Source organism: Gracilinanus agilis, chromosome 1, assembly GCF_016433145.1.
Source record: "Gracilinanus agilis isolate LMUSP501 chromosome 1, AgileGrace, whole genome shotgun sequence".
NCBI lineage: Eukaryota > Metazoa > Chordata > Mammalia > Didelphimorphia > Didelphidae > Gracilinanus > Gracilinanus agilis.
The window spans coordinates 794,295,327-794,313,500 of record NC_058130.1 but is presented as its reverse complement, the minus strand read 5'-3'; the positions used below and the strand labels follow the sequence as shown (position 1 = coordinate 794,313,500).

General features: G+C 43.4%; 1 protein-coding gene across 1 annotated transcript; it reads left to right on the top strand.

Annotated features, from left to right (window-relative positions):
* Positions 1-4,970: 4,970 nt before the first annotated feature.
* Positions 4,971-6,089, top strand: LOC123230525 (zinc finger protein 420-like; the record flags this gene model as incomplete). Its single annotated transcript, XM_044656659.1, has 1 exon — positions 4,971-6,089. A coding segment is annotated over one exon (1,119 nt), but the record flags the coding sequence as incomplete, so codon positions are not given.
* Between the last annotated feature and the right edge of the window lie 12,085 nt (positions 6,090-18,174).

Below are 18,174 nucleotides of genomic sequence, written 5' to 3'. Positions count from 1 at the left end.
AAAACTGAGATAGATGGCAAAGTGTAAAAAAAGAAGTCTGGAAAAATGAGCAAATAGCAAAAGGAACATCTAACCATAAAAAATGTCTAATGAGGTAAAGAAGAGCAAGGCACAGACTCAGGTGGGGATTTGATACAAAAGCCTCCATGTGCAAAACTTCATATAATAATGGAAATTTGTCTCAGTTACTGGATGAGTTTAAAAAGAAATTCAGAAATCAATGAGAGAAGTAGAAGGAAAATGGGGAAAAGAAATAAAAGTAATGCAAAAAAAATTAGGCCAAAAAAGCAAAATTGTTTCAAGTGGCAAAAGAAGCGCAAAAATCTAATGAAAAGAGTTTCAGGAAAAGTAAAATGTACCAAATCGAAAAAAAGGATCAAGAGATCATAGAAGAGGGGGTAGCTGGGTGGCTCAGTAGATTGAGAGTCAGGCCTAGAGACAGGCGGTCCTAGGTTCAAATTTGGCCTCAGATACTTCCCAGCTGTGTGACTCTGGACAAGTCACTTAACCCCCATTGTCTAGCCCTTACTGCTCTTCTGCCTTAGAACCAATACACAGTATTGATTCTAAGATAGAAGGCAAGGGTTTAAAAAAAAAATAAAAGAGGTCACAGAAGAAAATCTTTCTTTTTAAATTAGAATTGAGCATATAGAAACTAATGACGTCATGAGATATCAAGAAACAAAGCAAAACAAAAGAATTTTAAAAATAAAAGAAAATATCAACTTTCTGACTGGAAAAACAACTGACCTGGAATACAGATCCAATAAAGACAATCAATAATTTATTAGACTATTTTTATTTTCATGTATTTGTTTGTTTGTTTGTTTAAGGCCTCAACTTCCATCTTGGAGTCAATACTGTGTATTGGCTCCAAGGCAGAAGAGTGGTAAAGGTAGGCAATGGGGGTCAAGTGACTTGCCCAGGGTCACACAGCTAGGAAGTGTCTGAGATCAGATTTGAACCTAGGACCTCCCATCTCTAGGCCTGGCTCTCAATCCACTGAGCTACCCAGCTGCCCCCATTAGACTATTTTTAAAAAGTCTAATATCATATTACTAGAAATTATCAAAGGAAACTGTCTCGATATTCTTTAATCACAGGTTAAAAGAGAAATTGAAAGAATCCACAGATCATCTGCAATAAATCCCCAAATGAGAACTCCCAGGAATTTTTTAACCAATTTGAAGAAATCCCATGCTAAGGAGAAAGTACTGCATTAAGTTAGAAAGAAACAATTCAAATATGGAGCCCCAGTGTTGATTACATGGGGTCTGGGAGCTTTTACATGAAAGGATCTAAATGCTTGGTATATGATATTCTGGAAGGCAAGAAAACAGGGTTTACAATTATGAATCATCCACCCATCAAGACTGACTTTTCTTTCAGGGACAAAAATCATCATTTAATAACAAAGGGATGTCCAAGTATTTCTGATGAAAAGAGCAGAGCAAAACTGAAGAGCTGATATCCCAATAAAAAAATTCAAGAGAAGCATAAAAAGAGAGAAAGAGAAAATTTACAAGACTCCAGAAGGTCAAATTGTTTATATGCCTAGTGGAAAGATGATATTTATAGCTCTTAAAATTGCTTTCCTTATAGTAGTTAGAAGAGAGTGTAGTACCAAAGTGTTTAGGAAGATATAAAAACAAACAAGTGGTAAAAAAGAGGATAGCATTGAGAGAAAAAAAAAGAGAGAAGTAACATGGGGTAAATTATATCAAATAAAGAGGCATGGAAAGAAAAACTATTACAGTGGAGAGGATGATGAAAGTGGTGACAGGTAATCAGTACAACTTATTCTCATTGGGAATAACAGATAGAATCTTATCTTAGTCTATAGAGAAATAGAAGGAGAATAAGAAAGGAGGTGGAGGGAGGGGAATAATATAAGGGAAGGGAGAAGGGGAGAGTGATTAAAGAGGAACCAAGTGGACAGACAATGAAAGGAGATAGTGTAGGATTAAAAGAGGAAAAGATGAAGGGGAATACAGAGATGGTTATCATAATTGCAATTGTAAATGAGATGAACTCACTCATAAAATAGAAGCAGATAGCAGAGTGGATTAAAAACCTGAATCCTATGATATATTGTTTACAAGAAACACATTTAACATACACAAGTAGACATACAGAGAGTAAAGGTAAGGGGATTGTTATTTTTATAACAATATGAGAATAAAATTTAAGAAGAAGTCTTGTGCCTCACAGTCCCTCATTTTGCCTAGTCTTGTGAGTTTATTCTTATTCCTCTTTCATTCTTCCCTCAAATCTCAGGCCAGATGATAGGAATGGAAAGAAAGGGAATAAGCATTTCAAAATACCTGCTCTATGCCATCTACTGGGTAAAGGAGTTCATAATTATCTTTAATTTCATAACATCACTATGAGTTTGGTAGCCTTATTGTCTTCAATTCATAGTTGAGTCAACTGAGGCAAATAGAGGGTAAATAACTTTCCCAGGGGTACCTACATACCATCTCTCTAAAGCTATATTAAATTTGCATTTCTTACTCCAAGTTCTGATCTCATATACCTTCACTATCATCTGCCTTTAATTTCTAGGTAATGGAGGTTGTGGAATGTTCTTATTCTTATAAGAGGTAAATAAAAATGGAGTTTTATGATAGCAAATGGTTCCCATGATCTCTGCCCTCCTGCAAATATCCCAACAGTGAATACAACAGAAACCATTCTGTAGGCCTTACTTACATTCCCCCTTTCCTTTAAGAGGACTCTATTTTTTATTTTTCTCTCTTGGTCCCTTCCTTCTTTCTTTTGCTCAGGGCTTCCAGTTCCTAGAGAAAATTTTATCACCTGTTTTCAGCAAGGGAAAGCATCATGGTTGCTAGAGCAAAAAGGCCCAAGGAGCTGCTGTCCAGGTGAGTTGAAAGTAGGTGAATGAAGGCAATCATTCAAAAAGACTTTTATCTATTATGGTGAAGGGAGTGCTAGACTTGGGGGCTGACAGACCAATGCTGAATCATGCTTTTCATTTCCTGAAAAATGGATAAAGAGGTCCAGCCTCTCCAAAAAACCTATGAGGATTCTAATCACCTAGGAAAGGAAGCCAAAGACTGGGAAAACAAATAGGAAGGGCTTTAAGAGTGGAGAAGCATAGAGTATATAACAGACAAAGAACATGGAGAAAGATGCAGCATGGTGTCAGAGAGACAAGTCAGAGAGAGAGTGAGCTTACCTCTGACCCATTATGTCATTTTACATCATTACAGGTTGCAGTATATCCTTCAAACAAAGGAAGCGGCAAAAGGTTTTACATAAGATTACAAATCCAATTGCAAAAATGATGAAACAGGTAGTAACACAATTGTTCAGCCAGGTACCCAGGAAGACGTAATTTGAAACTCCTTCCTGACCAGTGTAAAACTTCTCTTTTCCCAGAACCCTGGTCAAAACTAATTCAGTTGTTGAAGTTGCACTATTGTGATTTCTTTCAGTCTATCTGAGCCTTTCACAACTCCAGGTGCAGCTACTAGAATGCTACTAGAAATTTAAAGTTTTAGTCCAAGCCAATTCATTAGAGGGATCCAGTAAAATCAACCATGTGAAATATTAATAATAAATCCAGATAAGTCTGATCCATAAACACTTTGCTCATTGGCATCAGGTTTTGAATACATTTAACACCTTCATAATTCATCATTACTGAACCCCTTCAATGGATGATAGACTCAGTATAGGGCATGAGACATAACTTATGGTAGATTATAAAAAAAGATGAATCTTTAGTATGTCTGCTTAATGGTATACAATCTTTGCATCTGTAGAGAAAAGAAGAAAATTTCTATTCCTCTTTTTAAATTACTGGATGAGAGTTAAAAAGAGTGAAGTTGTTTCTCTGTTTAGCATACAAAATTTACCAAGAATGACCATATGATAGTGCATCCAAAATGATGAGAACAGAATATCTGGAAGGTTATCTGATATTCACAACATTATAAGACTAAGAGATGAGTGACTTTTTAGGAAAGATAGAAAGGGCAATGGAGAAAGATTGTGCAATATTGTAGACAAAGCATGTTCATTCACAGTGTTTGAGTTGTAGGCTAGCTGCAAGGAAGTTGTTCAAGTCATTCCTCCATTCTTTACTCATGACATGATTTGGGAAGTATGACGAGAATCTTGGACCTGCCTGTGTCACAGGTCCATTGTGAGGTTTCATTGTTTATTGTATGTGAAAGTCTTTCTAAAATCATCCATCTTCCAGATTTGACTAAATGGTGTATCCAAAGATTAGTTCTGCTTGTTTAAGTTTGAAAACTCCTTTTTGCCTAGGGAAATACTTTCTGCCATCAGAGGAAAGAACTTAAATTTCTGTGTGTGTGTGTGTGTGTGTGTGTGTGTGTTCCTTCCTTCTGTGTTTTTATCATTATATGTTTTCTTCAGAGGCAGAGACTAATTTTGAAGTGAAGGAGATGTCTACAAAGCTGAGCCTTTTTATGGAAAGATCTGGCCCCAAAAGATGCATGACTGAGGATCTCCATGACTTTATTTTGAGAGAAATCTGTGACTCTAATATGGTAAATAAAAATCCAAATAGTGACAGTGAATTTGATGAAACTGCCAAGAAATTCAGTCAATATTCAGTCCTAAATCAGTACATGAAATTGACCTCAGGAAATGATGGTTGTCAGGATAGCAAATATAAGAAAAGCTTTCCTGAAGAAGTAGGACTTTTTCAATCACCCAAAGAACTGGAAATGCCCACGTATCAAGGTAACCAAGGAGGAATAATCTTTGGCTGGAGTTCAGACCTAATTAGACATCCAAAAAGTAAACATGTTGAGATAGTTTCAGTGAGTGATAAAGGCAGGAGACCTTTCAGTCAGAACTCTGAGCTTCCTGCACATCATAGAATCCACACTAGAGAAAAACCTTATGAATGTAAACACTGTGGAAAAGCTTTTAAACGGAGAGGCCATCTTGCTGCACATCAGACTGTCCACACTGGAGAGAAACCTTATGAATGCAAACACTGTGGAAAGGCTTTCACAATGAAGAGCAATCTTGCTAAACATCAGAGAATACACTCTGGAGAGAAACCTTATGAATGTAAACACTGTGGAAAGGCTTTCACACGTAGGGGCAATCTTGATATACATCAGAGAATCCACACTGGAGAGAAACCTTATGAATGTGAACACTGTGGAAAGGCTTTCACAGTGAGGAGCAATCTTGCTAAACATCAGAGAATCCACACTGGAGAAAAACCTTATGAATGTAAACAATGTGGAAAGGGTTTCACACAGAGCGACAGTCTTGCTGCACATCAGAGAATCCACACTGGAGAAAAGCCTTATGAATGTAAACAATGTGGGAAGGCTTTCACACAGAGGGCTCATCTTGTTGCACATCAGAGATTCCACACTCGAGATAAACCTTATGGATGTAAACAATGTGGAAAAGCTTTTACGGGGAGTGGGCACCTTGCTGCACATCAGAGAATCCACACTAGAGAGAAACCTTATGAATGTAATCAGTGTGGAAAGGCTTTCACACAGAGGGGCCATCTTGCCAGACATCAGACAGTCCACACAGGAGAGAAACCTTATGAATGTAATCAATGTGCAAAGGCTTTCACAGACAGGGGCCATCTTGCCAGACATCAGACAGTCCACACAGGAGAGAAACCTTATGAATGTAATCTATGTGGAAAAGCTTTCACAGAGAGGGGCTCTCTTGCTGCACATCAGAGAATCCACACAGGAGAGAAACCCTATAAATGTAAACATTGTGCAAAGGCTTTCACAGAGAGGGGCTCTCTTGCTTCACATCAGAGAATCCACGCTGGAGAGAAACCTTATGAATGTAAGCAATGTGAAAAGGCTTTCACAAGGGGATATTCTCTTGCTGCACATCAGAGAATCCACACTAGAGAGAAACTTTTTGAATGTAAACACTGTGGAAAGGCTTTCACAGAGAGGGGCTCTCTTGCTACACATCAGAGAATTCATACTGGAGAGAAACCTTATGAATGTAATCAGTGCAGAAAGGCGTTCACATGGAAGGAATCTCTTGCTAAACATCAGAGTATCCACAACAGAGAGAAACCTTATTGTATGGGATAAAATCATGCATTATTCTCCAGTATCCATTAATTAGTATTAGGTTTTTTTGATTGGCCACTTCCTATAGCAAATTAGTGGTCTTTATGTGCCCTTTAGAAGGTGATATAAAGAATAGATAAATCCCCCTCCCCAAGCAGCTTTTTACATATACATAAATATACACCTATTCACTCTTTTTTAACGTGGCCAAACCCCTTCCCCTCTTTTTTTATTATTATGGATTAAGAAGTTAAATTCTGATCCTGTGATGGAAATCATTGATTGTATTGGTTCACAAGGATAGAATCACAGCAGGAAAAAGGCAGCAATGGACTCAAGAGTCATGAGACACGGGGCAGGAAGATTTCCCCTGGCACTGTCTCTAGGACTGCCCCTCTGAGTGATCCTGGCAAAATCGAAAGCCACAGTTGCCTCCTGAGACATGATGTATGAGAATTAGTAGACAGAGAAAATGTTTGATGAACTGATGCAAGAGCAGATTTCGATCTCTTTTCTGGTTTTGTTGCTGGCTGGACTTCCCTGTGAGCATGGCTTATGGGGCACTAATGGTGGCCACAGAATAGCAAGCTAAATTGAGCAACCAGGAAAGTAACTTATATCTCTCTCTCTCCTCTTTTCTGAGGCCCCAAGACACAAGGGGCAGTCACAAGGCCACTGCTCGTCCCCACCCTGTCATCCTCAGTACAGGCTTTTCTCCCTAGCACTGGCCCTAGTCCTCAGAGACCCCCTGGTGAAGGAGTCCACAGGCCAGCTCACCAAGTTAGCTTTCCTACTGGGTAACAACTAAAATACAGGCAAGTTAAAAAATAAATAAGACAAAATAAAATTTAAAAATGATTAAACATAAAATTAAAGAAAATTGGGGGCAGCTGGGTAGCTCAGTGGATTGAGAGCCAGGCCTAGAGACAGGAGGTCCTAGGTTCAAATACGGCCTCAGACACTTCGCAGCTGTGTGACCCTGGGCAAGTCACTTGACCCCCATTGCCTACCCTTACCACTCTTCTGCCTTGGAGCCAATACACAGTATTGATTCCAAAACGAAAGGTAAGGGTTTAAAAAAATTTTTTTTAACTTAAAGGAAGTTGTGTCCACATTTTTTATTAACATATTCAAATGTTTGGGGGTATTAAATTATTTGATTTTGTAGAGTTCCCTGCTGGGCCCATAACTAACTCCCCCCCCCCTCCTAAGTTGGGGTTTCTTTTCCTAAGCAACAGCAGCCATAGCAGGTACTGCAAACATATAGTAAAGAAAGACAAGAAATTTTTCTCAATTTGGGGAACAAAAGCAGTAACTTCTGACCAGATAATCTACTAAGTCCTTCTTATATTATGAGGAATATTGCTATGAAGAAATCAAGCCATGTTCCCCAGGATTTGCTATTGTATAAATGATTAAGAAGTCAGGATGAACCAGGATTTCCCAAGAAGCATTGGATGTTAAAGAAGGAAACAAAGAGGCTGTGTGAAACCTGGACATTGAAGTTTTACCTGGTCCCACTTTGACTCTTGACTTTAAAATTCTAAAAGAATTGAAACCAATCATTGCCAGCAAGGATTCCAGAGGATATACCAACTTGTGGCTCTGGGCATACCACCTTGATGGTTCAACCAAGTCAAGTACTAGCAATAACCTCTCACTTAAATCTGAAAAAACTGACCCTGGCTTCTTCCCAGCTCACCTGACATGAGGCTACTCCCTTTCTCTATCCAGACCATCCTGACTCCTTCAGCACCACCCCCTAACATACCCCTCTCACCTGGCAGCCCACCTTTGGTACTATCTCTTTGCCTCCCCTCACTGGTTAACTCATGTACTGTCTACCTTGCTCTTTGCCATTCCCAGCCTCTGCCTTTACTTGCCCAGCTTTTCCGTCCCTACTGCCCAGCCTCCCCTTTTCCCCGTTCCCCAGCTTCTCCCCCTCCCTCTCTTCCAGCTTCCTGGCCAACCTCCTCCTACCCCAACTTCTCCCTCTTTTTCTCCCTCTCCCTCCCCTGCCCAACTCCTCCTCCCCTTGGACCTCTCTCACTATATCTCCTTCCCCCTTCCTCCACCACACCCGGACATTGTGCTCCATCTCCCCCCAAACAACAAGCTAAGCACCAGGAACCACAGACAAGTCCAATACAGTACTTTTCCCCCTCAGGGATGTTCCCACTTATGATAGATGAGGGGCTTTAGTAAATATTAGACCTCAAACACCTTTTTCTCCACAAGATATTGAGAGATTCATTGAGAAAACTTCTGCCTTTGGTGAGGCACCTCTGGTGGTGATTAAAAAGTTTGAAAGAATATTTAGGACATATAACCCAAGTTGGGTAGATGTTAGAATTGCCTCCATGTTCTGTTACTGGAAGGTGAGAGGTACATGGTCCTTTCCTTGTGCTTGAGTCCCAAAATTTCCCTATTCAAGGAATTATCACATTTTTTTTAGACTAAAAAGTTGGTTAATTGAGGTAATTTGACTTAACATCTTGGTTTATTTGTATTTATTTTGTTTACAAAACCTTTACCTTCCATTTTAGAAACAGTCCTGTGTAGTGATTGCAAGGGAGAAGAATTAAGGTTAAACAATGGGATTTCAGTACCTTGCCCAGGATGACACAGCTAGGAAATGTCTGAGGGCAGATTTGAACCCAGGACCTCCCACATGTAGGTCTCACTCAAATCTATGAACCTCCTAACTGCCTCCCTAACAACCTGTTTTAATTCCAGATAGTAGGGGAGCTAGTTGCCTCAGTGCATTCTGAAACTTGTATTCTGAATTTGCAATTGTTAAGAATTAACTCCTTCTCTCCTCTCCCTCCCTTTATCTCTCCATTTCTGACCTTTATCTCTCTGTTCTGTCTTTATCTCTATTTCTGGTGCCTCTCTCTCTCTCTTTGTTTCTTTCTCATTTTTCTTTTTTATCTCTTTTTTGTCTCTGGTCTTTATCTCTTTCTCTGTCTCTTGTCTTTCTGTCTGTCTCTCTTCCTCTCTTCACCCTCACCCCCCATGGATTTTAGCCAGAGGGTAAAATATCTTCTCTTAAATTAATCAAACTTGGGCAGACAAGTACCCAGGGGAAAGTCCTGCCCACACCCTTGGCTCCCTGAGACTCTGCAGTGCTCCCTAGTGTCCACATCTCCCCAGTCACTGGTGAAGGGAAGCCTCAGGAACTATCACATCACTCTCCATTCTCAGGACCTTTATGCCACCCAACCTCCCCAGCCCAATCCTGGTTTGGGCTTCCTTTGCCATCCCAGCCCTTTCTTTCTCTTCTCCAGTTCAGCTCACAACAACTAAGAACAAACCACTCTGTTCCTGGCCCTGAATGAGGGATGTTAGTCTACCTGGAGGCCCCCCTCTCCAAACCAGGAACTTTTCCCACCCAAAGTCACGTTCATGCCACTCTTCTCTGGAAGTTCAGCTGCTGAGCACAGGGAATGTCTTTACTGTAAAAGGGAATTCTTTGTTCTCTCTGAGTTTACAATTGTGAAAGGGAATCCTTTATTCCCTTTGTCTATTTTGAGTTAACATTAACTTAAGTACCTCTACTTAGTTTGTGAAGAAAGAATTAACTCTCCTTTGTCTACTTTTGAATTGAATCAACCAAAGATTGAACACCCTACTTAGTAGTAGGTGAGAATCTAGCAAGGTACTTAGAGAACTCACAAGTCATTTACTTAGAGAGTTCTACCCTTTTAACTCAGCCCCAAATTTGTGAATCCTATGATCAGAATTTACACCCTCAGAAACTCAATCAGCCAGGGATCTGTGAACCCTATTGATAAGTATTCACTCCTCCAGAAGGTGAGAACTGGTTCCCAGAAACACTGCCCTCTGGGCAGGCCCCTGTGAAAGAGGGTCAGGGACAAGAAATCACCATAAAAAGCCATGAATCTTGGGGCTTGAGTTAGTCTTGTGGAAATAGTCTTCTGACTGGAGAGAGTCTTCTAGGGAGTTTAGCTGGAGACTGCAGCTTGGATCGTGGGCTTGGATCCCGGCTTCAACTTGGACTCTGACTCCTGGACTACTTTGTTGGGTGAGTGAAAGGCTGACTCCTTTCCTAGTTTTGGAGAGACTAGCTTCCATCTTGGAGGAGGCCAACTGATTACTCACTACTGGCCTTCCTAGTTGAGAGCTAATTAATCTCTGCCTGGATTAAGATAGGATAGATAACTTTTCTATCTCCTTCACATTTCTCTATTGTTTCTTTTCTATTTCGTAAATAAATTTCTGACTCGAAATATAATAAATATTGGCGACCACATAGTTTTATAAAATTATTGTCCAACCATTAGTTTTCACCTTTACATTATTTTGGGAGGGATGTAGCCCAGGCTGTTTGTATTTTCCTTAGCTCTGGCCTGGGAACAAGGAAGAATCTCCTCAATGGTTTCTATGCAGAAAAGGTCCAACCCCCTTCCCCATCCTCTCCCATCTGCCTCCTCATTCCCTCCCTTCTCAGCCCTCCCAGCCCAGCCTCCTCTGTGCAATCCTCAGACACACACAGGAAGTGGCTGATCCAGGATCCCCTCTGAGGTATTCTGCTAAGGGAGGAAAGGAGGTGGCTGGTAGTCCTGAAAGCCAGGCATTCCCCTCCCTCCTATTGCCCTGGGTTCAGATACTGCTTTTCACGTGTGTCTGTCTCTTCTGGGGCCTTGTGTTCTGTGAAACACAGGAGTCAGCCCAGGTGAAGTCTATCATCCCTTCCAGATAAACTCAGTGACCACAGGCGATAGCCAGAGTCCTAACACACACACATCCACTGGTACGTGTGTTATATGTTTGGGAACCAGCATGGTTCAATAGGAAGCAAGCCCACTGGGCTGGGACTCCTAAGTCCCTGGTTCAAATCCTGTCTCTGCTACTTATTATTGCCCCAGTTGGGGTGGGCAGGATGGCCCTTCTAGGATCCACACATAGGTCAAACTCGTCTAATTTAATATCCTTTCACTCACATTTCATTGCTTTATTCTCATAAAATGAGGGCTAACCCCTGCAGTACTAGGAAGAGTAGGTTGGAGACCTCAGGGCCTGCATCTGAACCCTGGAAGGGAAACATGGATGGAATCAAGAAGATCTGAGGTGGAATCTCACCTGAGACACTGAGTGGCTGTCTGACCCTAGAGAAGTCACTTCACCTCTGCCTCACTTTCCTTATTTATAAAATGGGCATCTACCCAGCACGGTGCTAGTGACAAATCCCTGAGGGCCCTAGAAATGCTGGCTAGGATGATTTCCTTTCCTGTGGAATAAGGGATACAAAAATGCTGCCTGAAACCCAGAAAGAAGAGAGGCAGAATGAAGTTGGGCTCTAAAAGGAGGGTGTGGACAGAGGGATGAGGTGGTCAGGATTGCTCAGGAACTAGGAAAGACATGACTCCAAGGAAATGACCAGCAGCCTGGGGTCAGGGGCTGAGCCAGAGGAAGGGAGGGTTTGGGGTGACCTGCTGGCCCTCTCCCCGATACCTTTGCTCTTTCCACCTCCTCATGGTCCCCTCACCAGACACCCTGTTCTTGCCCTTTCTCCCCTCACCCCTTGCCATGTGTCCCACTCTCTCCCCTACCCTGGAGCTCCTCTGAGCAGGTCCCTAGGCCCCCATTGGCCCCCAATCCTCAGGGAGCCATCTCCCTTCCCCACAGTGTGAAGATGGGATTAACTCTCCCCTCACCCACTTTTAGATTTAATCATCAGAAGCATATATACCCCACTTATCCTTAAGTATGGGGAGGTCTGTGACCCATGTGTCCTATAGTGCGTGATGAATCAGAAACGACTAACTGCCCCCTGGGCAGTCCTAAGGGCAAAGGTAAAGCTACAATTGGTCCATGTAAAGTGGAAGGAATGCACAGGAAGTGACACAAAGAAGCATCTTTAAAAGCAGTGATAACTTCCTGTGAAGTGAGTTCTTCGAAGTCTGAGTTGGAATAAGAGTTCAAGTTGGAGGCTGGTAAAAGATCTGCTTTGTGTACCTGAAGCTGAAATTCGGTGACACTGTTCTTGAATCTCTCCCTTTGAACTACCACATTGGTGAGTAAAAAGACTGACTCCTTTTCCTGGCTTTTCTGGAGGTACTAGCCTCCAGAGAGGCCCCTCAGCTTGGAGGAGGCCTCGTGGCTAGAGCCCTTGTTTAATTTACTGCTGGGGCCCCTGAAGCACTGCCTGGTTTGGACCAGGCCTGAGTAATTATCTACTCTCTCATTTCCTTACTTTCACTCTTTCTCCTTTTGAAAATAAACTATCATAAAAAAGCCATCCTGACTTGAGTAATATATTTTTGGTGACCACATTTTTATACATTTAGTCCGACCTTTAATTTTTAATCCTTACACCTGGCATGTCCTTCCTCCACTCCCCCACCTTCAGAGGGGGTCATTCCTCTTCCAGACCAATAAGGGGGATTGGACTCCATCTCCAAGAAGAGCTCACATTTAGAGAAGGCTTTCTGGGGGCCAGGCACTGTGCTGAGGACTTCACATGACCATCTAAATGGCCCTGGGCAAGTCATTTAACCTGCTTCTAGCTGGTCTTCCCTGTCTATTCAATAAGGTGTTAAGAGCAGCTGTGTCTCAGGGTTGGGGGAGGATTCAGTGGGAAAATATTTGTAAGATGCTGGCCGGCCTTCCCTCTGTGGAAATGCTGACTTTGGGGTGAGGATGACTCCTTGGAGGACGCATGTCCTGGGAAAGACAGTAGAGAAAACACCAACACTGAAGGGACTTCATTTTTAATTCAAACTGATACTCAGGAAAGAGTAGAGGAAGGCAGGAGCCAGGATGGATCGGCCCCTGGCTTAGAAGTGGGGCCAACGTGGGGGCACACATGGCCTTGGGTGCTTCCTGCTGTTATGACTGAATTATCTTGAGATTGATTTGGGGTCAGAAGTCTCCATTTATGGAATGTGCCAGTTTATCGCTTAGACCAGCATCATCCCTATGAAATCACAGGGAGATCCGTGACCCTCTCCAATGATCAGAGACCTTCAATCTTGCTCAGGCAGTTGAACAAATAGTTTGAGGAGCTCATTATTCAGCCCCTCCTTTGAACACCCCAAGTTGTCTATACCTGGTGAATGCCTGATTAGACCCTCAGCCCTCGCCCACAGACAGGGTGGACAAGTGAAGGACCAGCATCTCTCCCTGATGAGTAGGATTCATTCCTAATGAATGCAGGACTGAGAGATGAAGGTCACTTCAGACAAATCAGAGGAGCCATTAAGAAGATGGAGTCACGGAGAGGGGAAGAATTCATCACCCAGGGGACAGGGGGATTGCAGAAGATAAAATGAGTCATTCTTATTTGTTGGGTGAAAAAAGACTGGAATGTGAGGGCCAGGTGTTGGGGTAAAACCACCATAGCAATCGCAGAGAGTCAGCTTATAAGGAGGTGAGCTTTATATAAGAAGAAAATAGTAATAGAGTCAGAAAACTGAGAAAAGAAAGAACAGGCTCTTGCGTGATTGAGAGAGGCTCTGAGCAGAATGATCACAGCACTCTTGTTGAGAGCTATGAAAATTCATTTATTATGACAAAGAGAAAAGTTGTGGCCCTTTTTCCTTCTTTGGTAGTGAGCATGGAGACAGTGCTGGGATGCAGCTCTCCCTGGCAGGAGACAGCCCCAAGTTCTTTCTCCCTGGAAGCTTCCCTGAAGGAAGTCAAGAGCTCAGAGCCTTGTAGTAAGGAAGGTGGTGGCCCTAGAGACCCTTTGATCCCAGCTGCCTGTATCCTTGTCCAGGCTGACATGGGGTCTTGAATATAGGCCTTAATTCAAAAAATCTTCATGCTTTCTTCTAAAAGGTGACAATGGATCATTGGGAAAGCCTACAGTGTTTGGAGTTTTTAAAGGTTTGGTCCTAACGAGTCCAAGAAGTGGATTTGATAGAAGTTAAGCACCAGAAGGCCAACTCCTCCAGCTGCTGTGATATATTTAGAAGTGAACATGATGGAGGAAGGCTCCCTCGTGGCTACGAAGCGTGAGACAATTCATGTGACAGCTCAAACAAGAGGAAATAGTTATTCTTTTGCTCTAGCTATATCTTCTCAGTAAATATCCCTTTATGAACTCAAATTGATTGAATGATACTGGGACAATAATCACTAGAGATGATCGATAAGAGAGAATGCCTCAATGTAATTGGTGATCGTTTTTGGGGAAGGCACAGTGGAAGAAGAGCTTAAGCTGATGGCATTGTGCCATCTCTAGAACCATGATAGGGAAATGGATCTTTACTTGGGGATCCAATTCATCCGAGTGAATGAAGGTTAAAATAAGGATCTTCAGAAATTAAAAGCTACAGAGCAAACCACATCACCAGTATAATGAGCTTAGATCATATTCATATCACCTCACATGGAGGCACACTGCTTCCCGAGTTCTCTTCTGACATGAGTAGAAGCAGCCTCCTTCAACTGGCTTAGTAGGCAGAACATACTGTGTCTTATTTTATTTATTTATTTATTTATTTAAACCTTTACCTTCTGTCTTAGAATCAATATTGTGTATTGGTTTCAAGGCAGCAGAGAGGTAAGGGCTAGACGTTGGGGATTAAGTGACTTGCCCAGGGTCACACAATTAGGAAGTGTCTGAGGCCAGATTTGAACCTAGGACCTCTCATTTTTAGGCTTGGCTCTAAATCCATTGAGCCACCCAGCCTCTGTGCTGTGTCTTTTTAAAGTGCCAAACTGAGAGAGTTGGTATCTTTCCCATTATTCCCAGAGGGTGAAGAGCAGTTGCAATTCATCCACATTGGAAGTGCCATGAATTGAATTGGAAAGAACTAGTTTCCCTCTTCTCTCTCCTTTTGCACCATGGCTGAGAAATTTGTCATGGGGTGTTTCTATTTCTTTTCTGTTCCATTTGTTTTTCTCAGTGTAAAGTACAGACGGTCATCCCCATCGAATTTCCAAGAAATTGGAGTCATGGTGACATTGAAGCCAAGATTCCAGGCAGGACGACAGAGCCAGCTTCCTCACATTAAGGAAACTGTAAAAATATTCATTGCTCTACTTTTATCCAACAATCACTGGTGCTCTGCTCTTCTTCCAAGCTCAGTACCATGATCCACTGTTGTAATCATATTCCTGAGACATGATGGTGAAGGTCACCATCAATGGATTTGGCTATGTTGGATGCCTGGAGACGTGATGGATACTTTCAACCCCGGAGCAATAGACTGTTGAGGCCATCAGTGATTCCTTCATTAAAGTCAACTTCATTGTTTATATGTTCAAATATTTCATCTATGGCAAGTGCAAGGGGACAGTCAAGGCTGAGAATGGAAAGCAGGTGATCAATGGAAAAATCATGACCATCTTCCAGGAGAGGGATCCCCCAAATAATAAATGGGGGGCTGCTGGAACTGAGTAGACTGACTGACATCTTTTATCACCATGGAAAGTGTCGGGGCTATCTCTGCCCCTTCTGCAGGTGCCCCAGTGTTTGTTATGGGAATGAACCCTAAGAAATGCCATGATTCCCTTAAGATCATCAGTAATGCCTCTTACTAACAGTTTGGCTCCTTTGGCCAGGGTCGTTTATGGCAAATTTGGCATTGTGGAAGTGCTCATGACCACAGGCCATGCCATCACTGCTACCTAGAAGACAGTAGGTGGCCCCTCTGGCAAGCTTTGGTGAAACAGGCATCATCCAGAATGAGAAGCTCACGGGCACGGCCTTTCCACTCTTGCCCTCTAACTGTGGATTTTTTTAATAATTTTTTATTTTTAGAAAAATTTTCCATGGTTACATAATTCATGTTTTTATTTTATCCTTCACCCCCTCAACCCCAATAATAATATAAATTAGTAATTTAATTAAAGCCATGTTGATAGATAAAGTTATCAGACCACGCGCTTGTAAGCATTCAAAACTGCTGCCTCCATTACAGGAATTATACGAACACAACTACCCCTGGGCAAGTCACTTGACCCCCATTGCCCACCCTTACCAATCTTCCACCTATGAGACAATACACCGAAGTACAAGGGTTAAAAAAAAAATGACCATTCTACCCAAATTAATTTAACTATTTAGTGCCATACCTAGCAAACTACCAAAAAGCTTTTTTTTTTTTTCTGAATTAGAAAAAACTATAACAAAGTTCATTTGGAAGAACAAAAGATCAAGAATATCAAGGGAAATAATAAAAAAAAAACCCCGTGAAGGAAGGGGGCCTAGCAGTACCAGATATTAAACTATACTATAAAGCAGCAGTCATCAAAACAATATGGTACTGGCTAAGAGATAGAGAGGAGGATCAATGGAATAGACTGGGGATAAATGACATCAGCAAGACAGTGTATGATAAACCCAAAGAGCCCAACTTTTGGGACATGAATCCACCATTTGACAAAAACTGCTGGGAAATTTGGAAAACAATATGGGAGAGATTAGGTCTAGATCAACATCTCACACCCTACACCAAGATAAATTCAGAATGGGTGAATGACTTGAATATAAAAAAGGAAACGATAAGAAATATTAGCTGAACATAGAATAGTATACCTGTCAGATCTATGGGAAAGGGAAAAATTTTAAACCAAGCAAGAGCTGGAAAAAATTACAAAATGTAAAATAAATAATTTTGATTATATTAAATTAAAAAGTTTTTGTACAAAGAAAAACTATGCAACCAGGAGGCCCCTATTGGGGGCTGGAATGGGGAGTCTGAAAGCCTGAGAGGAGGCCCGAGGAGGAAAGGCCTTCCTGCTAGGGGAAGGCAGGAGCCAGGCTTCTGGGGGCCGGGCCTCGGGGTGACTGCAGGAAAGAGCTCCTCCTGGGCTCCTGGGGGCTGGCAAGCCTAGAAAGACCCCCCAAAGGGGGCTGGACCCTCCCTGCTGCCTCCACTGAGGGCAGGCCCAGGAACCTCCCTGGAGACCTCCCCCCTGGGCCTCCCTTTAGGGCTCCCTCCCAGCTTAGCCTGGAAAACCCCAAAGCCTGGAAGGAGAGTCTGGAGTCCAGGGAAGGGCCTGGGGGGGCCCCTGACACCCCCATCCCAGGGGAGGGCAGGCCACGCCCAGCCCAGGCCTGTTTGTTGTCTCCTCCTGAGCCCCCAGAGACTGCAGAGAGGAATTCAGAGCTGCAGCCCCAGCCCTGAGGCCAGAATAGGAAGAATCATCCCGGGAGAGAAGCCCTTCCAGGCCTTTAGCCCCTCAGTGCCTGCTAGAGCCAGGCCTGGAGTCAGGGAGGTCTGAGTTCTCCCCCTGCAGGACCCTGGACAAGTCACTGTAGCCTGCTTGCCTCAGTTTCCTCCCCTGTCCAATGCACTGCAGGAGGAGAGGTCAAAGCCGCCCAGCCTCTCTGCCCAGAAAGCCCCAAAGGGGTCAGGAAGAGGCAGCCAGGCCTGAACAGCCTGAGCCCAGCAGCCCTGCAGACAGACACACAGACACCCCCAGACTGTCCTCTGTCCACCCGGGCTCAGAGCCTGGGCTCAGAGGCTGCTGCTGTCTTCTGTGGCCTCACAAAGGGCAGGAGGGGCGTTCCTGGGCCTCCCCCAGGCCTCTGAGGGGTCTTTGGGCCTCCTGGGCTGGGGCGGTGCTGAAGGAGACCCAGAGGAATTGGTTCTGTTTCCCCATAGCCTTTGGCTCAGGCTCTTCTTCTCTGGATTCCACTGTGGGGGAAACTGAGATAAAGGCTGGGGAAGGGCCTTGGCCAGGCTCCCCCCACCTGGTCAGTGTCTGAGGCCACATTGGAGCCCAGATCTTGGGGGTTCCAGGTCTAGGAGGGCAGCCCCAAGTCACCTGATTCCTCCACCTGGGAATGGGGTTGGCCCCTCCTTTGGGGAACGCTGGAGTCCCCCCAAAGCAGAAGGAGCAGCAGGATGTCCCCAGAGGAGGGGAACCTGTCAGACGGGCCTGGGCCCTGGGCTGTCAGCTGCTGTCCTCTGCCTCAGTTTCCTTCATCAGAAGGGGGGATCCTAAAGCCACCTCCCTAGGCCCTGGGGAGCAGAGATCCTGGATTGATCAGTCAATCAGTTGACACTTAGTAGGCACTGTGCCAGGCCCCAATAAGGAGGCTGCTTTCAAGCTGAGGAATAAGCAGATGGCAGGGCCAGAAGGGGAAATGGGGGTGGGGGGAGAAGGCTGCAGCCCCCCAGGGTGG